This window comes from Myzus persicae, unplaced genomic scaffold (assembly GCF_001856785.1).
Source record: "Myzus persicae strain clone G006 unplaced genomic scaffold, MPER_G0061.0, whole genome shotgun sequence".
NCBI lineage: Eukaryota > Metazoa > Arthropoda > Insecta > Hemiptera > Aphididae > Myzus > Myzus persicae.
The window spans coordinates 198,407-207,878 of record NW_019100802.1 but is presented as its reverse complement, the minus strand read 5'-3'; the positions used below and the strand labels follow the sequence as shown (position 1 = coordinate 207,878).

Here is a 9,472-nt window from a genome sequence, read left to right as displayed (position 1 = left end):
TAAAAAAAAACATGGTACCTAAATATAAATTCCATTGTATATTACTGTTCATTGGGTTGAGACTCTTCATTTTGTTCAGCTTCTGAAACTGTGGGAGGAGGAGGAGAGTCTACAGCTCCATCATCTTGATCATGACCGTCATATACCACTCGAATGTCTGGATCTATGGCTACAGCACCCATAGGATTACCTCTAGCGTCCAATTCCAAAACAGGATCAGCAGTTGCTTCTGCTAAATTAGTCACTGACTTTGACTTTAAGCACTAAATAACACAAATTTATATACTTTAAATAAAAATAACTAGTTAGCAATTAATAATTATAAATAATAGTTTTAGACCTCAATATTTTAATATTTTATTAAGTGAATATTGAAATAAAATATGTATATATAAATATAATAAGATATTAAATTATTTTCTAATTTGGTAAAAAGTTACATAAGTTTATTGATGAGTCTAAAATTTACTTGGAAATCTACGTGACGACTCTTAGCTTCTTCTTTTTCCCATGACATATGGATAAAAGGTCTTTGAACATAATTATAAATCACATCTTTTCGACCTCCAGCTCTTTTTTTTACTTTTTCTTTATAAGTTGGGTAACCTTCAATGCCTAGACGAATTTTTTTAAGACCACGCTCTTTCATTACTTGTTTGGCAACATCTCTATTTTCAATGTATTTGAAGAATCTATATAAGGCAGTGCTGTTTACAGCTGAAATAAAAATTGATAAATTTAAATATTATAATAAAAAGTAAGTAATTAGGTAACAGTTGGCCTGCATATTAGGAGTCGAGTGTACCTTGTCATTGAGTAGGTCACTGACCACTGTAATGGGTCTGTTAATTTGATTTCAACAATAAATGATTGTATACAAAAACAATTCTGAGTGGAGTTTCTGTTAGACCATATTACTAAGTAAATTGTACCATATATATGTAGCTACTATAGTGATTTATTATACTATTAATATGGTAATTATACAATAGATTTAAAACTAAGCAATAGGCATTTAAATATTTTAAAAGCTCCATTGCGTATGTAAAGTAAAATATTATAATGATAGTTAATATTTTAAGTCCTCAATAATATTTTTGAATTATAACGGAACTAAATAAGGTTACCAAACCTTACTTTGTGACCCAGCCTCAACATCTTTATCAATACTAAAAAAAAATTCAAAAAATGTATACATTTTGGCTATTTTGATGAATTTTGTAAAAATTTAAATCAAAATACAAAAAAATACTGTAAATATGTATTTTTTAATTTATCTATGATCATCTTATGATGAACTTTGCATCAAAATTTCAACCTTTTTACCCAAAAATAAAATCAAACAATTAAATTATATATAAACATTAATAGCATCAAGAATCAAAATATTTTGTGTCTAATAAATGCTTGCATAGTTGTATGAATATTTGGTGAAAATGTCAAGTCTATAGTTAATTGATTTTTAGTTACAGCAAAAAAAACAATTTGATTTTGTTGAAAACTGTTATTTCATGAGTATCCTAATATATAACTTCACAAGGAATTAACTAGTTTTACTAGTTTATTTTCTACCAGAAATGATATGGGCGTTGAAAATCAAAGCATATTTCTACTATAAAACATATATAGAATATAGATACAAACAAATATCATAATCATAACATTCATCACACTTTGCTCAAAATCTTAAAACTGATTAAGGTTAATACTAAATCTATAGTACAGATATACAGTTCAGAGTATTATATTGATTTATAAATATAATTATGAATAACAAATTTAATTCGAACATGCCTTGTTATTACTTATTAGCCTGTTATGACTCCAAAGAACATGAAGTTAGAATGAAATAATTTAAGTTTGAAATGTTTTCTATATTAATTTAATTTATTGGTTTTTTACTTTGTGAATATTCTTCTCCCATTTGAGGCGGATATTCTTCATCCCAATCTACTATATCATCATCAAGTAAGACAACCACATGGCATTCACGATCTCCTCGTTGAGCAGAATTAACCATTAAAGGTAATATTAGATCTTCTAAAAATACTTCAAACTGACAACGAGCTCCTTCATTTGACAGCTCATGTAATAATCCTCCTACAGTAAAAATATTTGAATTTATACAATTATCTAAAATACATTAGTCACTTACGTAAATTTTGACATTTGACTGTCTTAGCGTCAAATGGTATTAACAAATAATCACAAGCTTCTCGTAGCTCTTGTACTGAAATTGAAGACGGGCAGCGCATTACATTACCCTTATAATACTCCAAAATACACCTGAATACATTTGCCGAGACACCTTCTGCAACCACATATTCTCCACGTTCATTCTTATTTGTGTATTCGTTAGAACTAAACATTCTGTCAAAAATAATAAATAGTAAAAACTTCTATTTTAGAACACAAATTTATTTTTTATTACCTTCCAAGCATTGTATTTGAATGGGCAATGAATATAGCAGGATCAACAATAAATCTAGTATTATCTACAATAAGAGTTACTCTTTCTTCTTTATTAGCAATATTGTTTCTAGAGCTAGATAAATGGCTTGAACCTGAAGTACTTGGATAGGACGAACCTGAAGTAGTTGCGTTTTGATTCATCAGACTTTTCATAGAATTCATTGAGCAAGTAAATCTGGGCATAGCTTTTCTATTATAAATAATGTACACATAAAATATGTTATATAAAATCATTAAAGAATAATAAATAGTTATTTTTGTAATACAAAGGATACTTTTAGGATCGATAAAGAAGTTTTAAGATTCTATTAAATTAAGTTTTAGATACTAGTTGTAACAAATACCGGTAAAGGCACCAAAAACAAAAATGATAATAAGTCACCAGTAATTAAATTTTAAATCAATTATTAATTATTATACCTTACATTGTAAATGTCAAGTTGTCATAGTTTATACTAGTAGCTTAAAATAAAGAGAAAAAAAGCTAGAATCATAGTCTAACAATCCTGAACTAGCTGTGTTGGTTTCAGTTTTTCAGGTTTTACTTGAACAATCTTAATTCTGATGTCATAAGTTATGTATACAAATACATTTAATTAGTTTAAAATTGAAAATAAATCATTCATTTTATTGTTAATTTGAAATCTTTTCTACTGTTTTACTACCAACCGTAACCATTGATAAATTAATTACAATAAATCTGAATTCAATAAATTACCATTTAAACCAATAGAATTTATTTACCTATTTCTCATTAAAGTTGTTTGTTGTTTATTGATTGGTGTCAGAGTCAACTGGTTACCAGTTGAATGACGCTGTACCAAACACGATTTGGGTTTTAAGGAACTTCCATAACTGCAATTAAAAAATTAAAAACTAAAATTACTAAAAGAAATAATACCTAGGTATTATAATTTAAAATATAACTGTCTTATTATAAAATTCCACATAGTAAACTATGTGACTTCCTTACTTAAAAAACCTATTTTATACTAGACCTTAGTTCATACGTCATTGTCAAAGAACATTTATCATAAAGTACACATTGATGGTAAAGAACAGGTATTATGCTAAACAATAGCTCACAATCAAGTTACAACTTACTTCTGGTAGAACCTTTATCATTATACAAATGGTTATAATAAATAGTTTGACAAATATACCTTAGTCTTGTTTTGAACACACGGCGCCTATGATCCTCGGTATCTTGGTAATCTTCTGTGTCACTACTTGTATCACGATCGTAATTGTGACGGCCGTCTTTAGACATGACCCAGGCTGGATAAAAACAAATAAGTTTAATAACAGGTACAACAATCTAAATTTGGACAAAAAAAAATTACTTAATAAAAATATATAACATTATGATCATACATTGTTATACCCATGAATAGGCACCAACCACTAGTAAAATATCCAACGTCGTTGTACACCAATAAGGACCTACTAATAGCACCTACTACATAATCTTCTGTAAACGAAAACGAATGCTGATAGCCAAGCAACTTTGAACTTTCAACTTGCCAATGCAATAGTAAATCGTTGAAATTAATTTGTTAACACGGTTTAACAGGCGGTACTAAGCTATCAACAATGTGGCCACTTCTATATTTCGAACTTTCGAATAACTTATATTTATTACTGGAATGTTTTGTTTTTTGCGTACTTTTATTAAGATTGTGTTATCATTATTATCAGAAGAACACTAAAAAGTAAAAACATGAATCAGCGTTGTGTGTCCACACATAATAATAATACATTATCTATGTGAATGACACAGTGGGGGATGGATTAGATTAGAATATTTGATAGATGTGTTATCGCTGGTTTGAAATGAAACTTTTGGGTTTTTGATTTCCTTAACTCAATAGTGAATATTCATTACTCATCAGCTAACAGCTTATCTAACATTAAAAAAATCGGTCAATTTTGAAACCAATGTAGTTGTTAATTCTTTTAACTGTAGGTCGTTGAAGACGTTTGTCTAATTAATGTCTTCCTAAACGTTAAATTTTCATTTACTTGTACAGTAATATTTATGTTTGTTTGTCGATTCATAACAGCTTTGATGGAATGGGGTCACGGATAAGGTGAGCAGTTACAATTCCATTGAATTAATTGTTATGTCATTGATATAATACATATTTTATTAGTCTTCTTTGCCTCTCTAGTGGTTTAATATTTTAAAACAATTGTTATATTGTAAAGTGTACATTAATTATTGTAGCATAATATAGTACGTATATAATAATTTTTTTGCATAACAGCATTTGATTTATATTGAATTACATGTGTTATAACTGGTAAATGTTAATAATTGATGAATTTAATAGTATGCATATTAATCTTCCTTGTATTATATCAGGAATGACGTTGTTCGATTATTTGAGTGTTTCTGCGAAGTAGCTGGTCCTAGTAAGGAGAACACAGTTCCATGGATTCTCCAAAAGTTTCCAGAACACTATAGAAAAGATGAACTGCTTGGCACTGTCCCCAATTTTGCATATCCTTGTGATTTTGACAGGTAGTATTAAATATTAACTAAAAATGTCAATCCTTAATCTAATAATTTGAATCTTTAGAAGCATGATTCAGCACTACTCATTTGTACTGACCAATGCTGAATCGAAGTGGATTTTTGGATTTTGTAGACATGATCCTAAATCTGAGACTGCTTTAGTTGTTCTCAGTTATCTTCCTTGGCATGAATCATTTTATAAGTAAAAATTATTTTGAATTTACAGATATTTATTTATTTTTTACAGTTAATGGAAATGTATCATACTTGTTTCTGTTTTAGATTATTAAATTGTATATCTAATCTCACAAATAGTAACAATTCTAAAGATCTATGGCCATTTTTGGAATCCGTGTATAATAGTAAGCTACCAATCAAAGGGCTTGATTTAAAAATTAATAGTGATAGTGGTGAAGAGGTAATAAATTAATTATACATTTTCAGCAAAATTTAAAAATATTTTCTTATTATAATTTATTATAGTTATTTGTTTGTCAGTCACCAATTCAATTCCAGTTACCAAGCATTCCAGAAAATGTAAGTAGTTTGTTTTTTTAATTATATATGGTACTCTAACTAATTCTAATAATTGACGTTTTTATATTTGAATGAAAAAAAGTATTATTGAACAATGGTTTGAGTAACTATTTAGTGTATTATATACTAATTTATGATGATGTGTAGATCCATGTAAGATCTTCAATTAGTTAAAAAAAAATCTATTAAACATTAATTATTTTATACTGAACAATCTGCTTCAATTGAAGATTGATATTTTAAATTTTGTTTTAGAGAAATTTGACAGAATATTACAGTGCAGTTGATTGCCAAAATATGATTATTATATTTGCATCCATGTTATTTGAACGTCGTATTATTTTTACTTCCAAAAAACTGTACAGATTGAGTGCCTGTGTTCAATCTGCTAATGCAGTTCTATATCCAATGAATTGGCAACACATATTTATACCAGTATTGCCTCAATCACTTATTGATTATCTATTGGCACCAATGCCATACTTGATTGGTTTACCTCACTCATTATTCCAAGTAGCTATTTTCCATACTTTAAATTTAGTTTTTATCATATTTCATACTATTGTTGTTGTTATTTTTTAGAGTTTGCAACGTAATGACTTGGGAGAAGTTGTTATTTTAGATGCAGATAATAATACTATAGAAACTCCATTTGATGATTTGGAAAATCTTCCACCAGATGTGGTTAGTAAATACTTAATAATAAAACTACCAAACTCAATAGTTATTACTTTGTCATACATAAGAGTAATCTTGGGCAGTAGCCAAAAACCGTTGGTGAGGGGGGGGGGGTACCGCGCTCTCCAGAACATCGCTTTATTATTCTAATAACCACCTTGCTTGCATTGTGGTAAGATTTACACAGTTAAGCAATTTTTTAGAGGACAGCTGATCTTTGGAAACAAAAATTGTTAACTTAAACCAGAGGTTTAAACCGTACTCAGCTAGAGTAATTGAAGGGCCTGTAGATATACTTGAATTAAATTAAAATAAGTCATCACAGTTCTTTTTTATTTTTATTTTAGGTATCAACATTAAGACGACAATTACGTAATAAAGGTACACTCTTAGGTGATGGTGTTTCTAGAGCTTTCTTACGTGCTTTAGTTAAGTTAATTGGTGGCTACAGAGATGCATTAAAATTTCACCAAGGAGAACGTATAACATTTAATAAAGAAGCATTTATTGAGTCTAGATCAGCAAATATGCAACCATTTTTAAAAAAAATGCTGGAATTGCAGATTTTTCAACAGGTATAATCATTGTATATATGCTAAGCAATGATAGTTTTCTGTGAAATTAATATTAGTACTTAATAGTATAATACCCAAAATATCTAATTGACACTAAATTAGTTGTTATGTACATAGTTTATAGAGGAACGATTAGAAATGTTAAATGCGGGACTTGGCTTTTCTGATGAATTTGAAATGGAAGTTTGCAACTACCATGAGAAATCTAGTAATAGATTAAAGCATCAGTATAAAGATTGGACATTCACTATGAAACGTGAAGGAACTGCATTATTTAAAACTGTTAAGAATGCGGTAAGTTAATAATTTTAAGTTTTAATATTGTTGTTCATAAATTACATTTTTAATTTACAAATTATACAGGTCACACGATTAATATTAAAATAAAAACCATTGAACTTGTTTTATAATACTATGCAAAAATGAAACATTGAAATAGTTAATCACCTATATAAAAATATTAATGTTCATTTTAAAGTGTAGACAAATTCTTATTAATAATTTAAAATATTATAATATTGAATATGTTTATCTTTAATTGGGTTTAAAAGAACTTAATCAAAATAAGATTTTTTTATGAATTGAGTTTGCTTTGTATGCGCTACTTATTTAATTGTTTATTAATCGTTGAATAACATCAATTAAATTTGTATTTCTATTCACATATAAAATTCTATTCCAAAAATATGAAGCAGACCTAACTATTCTAAAATTTAAAATTTTACCAACTTAAAAATGTTTCCTGGATGTATCTAATTAAAAAAAAAAAAACATTATTGAACTTAATTTATTACAGCATATTATGGTGAATATTTTTATTCTGTATTTAATATCATATGAATGCTAATAAATAGATTTTTGGACTTACAATTTATACATAGTTTAATTTTTGATTACCAAGATTTTCTTATAAATCAATATATTATTCAGACTATTACATTTTAATTATTAATTTTCAGGCTAATCCTACAGTAAGAAATGCTGTTAAAACGGTAAATTATTTTCATGTAAAAAAAAAACTTTTATATTATATGATACGTTTTTAGGTTAAAGAACGAGGAAAAGATTTTCGGTTGGCTTACAAAGATATTCGATCAAAATTCAATGTTCCAAATAAAAATCCTCGTACTAAAATTGGTACTCATCCAAATTCTGCGCCAAACTCTCCTTCTATGCAGAAGAAACAATCATGGTCACATACAACAGCTTCTGCTAGTTATCGTAAAGAAACTGCCAATGGATTACAAAAATTAACCACATCACAAAAGTAAGCAAATATTTATTGCTAATATAAAATATTACAGTATTATCAAATATCAATTTTTGTTTTTCATAGTTTCAAAGATGCCTCGATTTCACCTCTACCGCAAATTAACTTGAATTTAATGGAAGATCTAAGAGATGTTATATTCAGAACTTGTGATAAAAATGATCCAAGAAATTATACATCAGTATGTTTAGAAAAAATACTTATTGATTATTAATACTAATTATGAATCAAATATGTTATATTCAGTCCTGGGATGATTCAGTCAAATCAAACTTCATCATCAATGATGATTTAACCAACTCGTCATTTGGGTCTGTGCCAGGGGAATGTCCAATGGAAACTAAAGATCTGATTCGGTTGGATTCAACATCTAGTATTGAAGATTTTGATCCTTTAAATAGTCCAACTAACAATCATGGTTTGATTCCAGGAGTAGGTCTTAGTAATCCACTGTATCAGTATTTTGTTCCATTAAATAAAACTCAATTAGAAACCAAAAATAATAATGACCTCCTAAATGAGTATGGATTAAACTTTGATTTGTTAAGTTGTTCTGATCAACCAGGTCCATCCATGTCACCGAGTCAACCAACTGTACCACCATTACCACCAAAACCACCCAATTTTAAATCAAATTGGACCAAATTTGAGTAAAAACACAAACCTAATTTATAAATTTATACTTGTGATAAAAATCATTTTATTTTGCAATCACACTACTTTTAAGTTAGTGGTTACCACTTATAATAAATATATTACAACATTGTCCATGTTTACATTTTATCAACATTTTTTTTATATACTCATATATTATTGTTACACCAAATATTAACAAATGGACCAGAATGTTGTGTCTGATTTAGATTGTTTAACGCTCATAAATTTAGTTGTATATTACATGTTATACATGGTAAAATTGTATGTTTGTTTATCGTTGATTAAAAATTAAATAAAACAAATAAAAATATATATAAAATAAAAGTTCAATAATTTACCGTTGTTTTGATTAGCTATTATTACATTTTGAGTGAAGAAAGAATATGAATTTGTTGCCATACATTCTGAAATCGATAATACTTTTAGACTATTTAATTTCTAACTCATATTTTTTCTGAAATTTCAAACTGTTTGAATTTTTTATAATTAAAAGATTTGAGGACCCACCCTTAGTTTTAAATGAAAAATGTGAAATATATTAATAACTTATTTAGATTTGATTTTTTTAGGACATATGTATATGTTATTTGATTTAGATTTAGTAAAAAGATTTTAAATTTTTAAATTTTATAAATATATGCTTTAATAGAACCAAACCTACATTTAAATAAATCACAAATTTATTTTGAGTTTCCCCCTTACAGTGTAAGGAAAAAAAATGTTTAAACCTTTGATATTATAAATCATAAGCTTATGTATGTATGT

General features: G+C 27.4%; 2 protein-coding genes across 5 annotated transcripts; one reads left to right on the top strand and one right to left on the bottom strand.

The window, feature by feature from the left end:
* Positions 1–32: 32 nt before the first annotated feature.
* Positions 33–4,137, bottom strand: LOC111043079 (BTB/POZ domain-containing protein 10). Of its 3 annotated transcripts, none has more exons than XM_022327883.1 (8): positions 3,847–4,137; positions 3,636–3,750; positions 3,217–3,327; positions 2,432–2,662; positions 2,156–2,370; positions 1,903–2,100; positions 470–717; positions 33–263 (listed from the first exon to the last, which is right to left on the bottom strand). In XM_022327883.1, the coding sequence occupies exons 2-8, from the start codon at positions 3,740–3,742 to the stop codon at positions 42–44; spliced, it is 1,332 nt and encodes a 443-aa protein (XP_022183575.1). In that variant the 5' UTR covers positions 3,743–3,750; positions 3,847–4,137; the 3' UTR covers positions 33–41. The 3 variants fall into 3 exon arrangements, with proteins under 3 accessions (XP_022183575.1, XP_022183576.1, XP_022183577.1); XM_022327884.1 differs by having other exon boundaries at positions 3,636–3,790; positions 3,857–4,137; XM_022327885.1 differs by having other exon boundaries at positions 3,636–3,790; positions 3,875–4,137.
* A 120-nt stretch (positions 4,138–4,257) lies between these two features.
* LOC111043078 (DENN domain-containing protein 1B-like) lies at positions 4,258–8,814 on the top strand. 2 transcript variants are annotated; one of them, XM_022327880.1, is made up of 13 exons: positions 4,258–4,562; positions 4,838–4,996; positions 5,055–5,192; positions 5,273–5,408; positions 5,474–5,527; positions 5,783–6,040; positions 6,110–6,211; positions 6,553–6,780; positions 6,898–7,074; positions 7,740–7,772; positions 7,827–8,047; positions 8,117–8,231; positions 8,297–8,814. In XM_022327880.1, exons 1-13 carry the CDS (start codon positions 4,546–4,548, stop codon positions 8,702–8,704), a joined length of 2,046 nt encoding a protein of 681 aa, XP_022183572.1. In that variant the 5' UTR covers positions 4,258–4,545; the 3' UTR covers positions 8,705–8,814. The 2 variants fall into 2 exon arrangements, with proteins under 2 accessions (XP_022183572.1, XP_022183573.1); XM_022327881.1 differs by lacking the exon at positions 7,740–7,772.
* Positions 8,815–9,472: the final 658 nt, after the last annotated feature.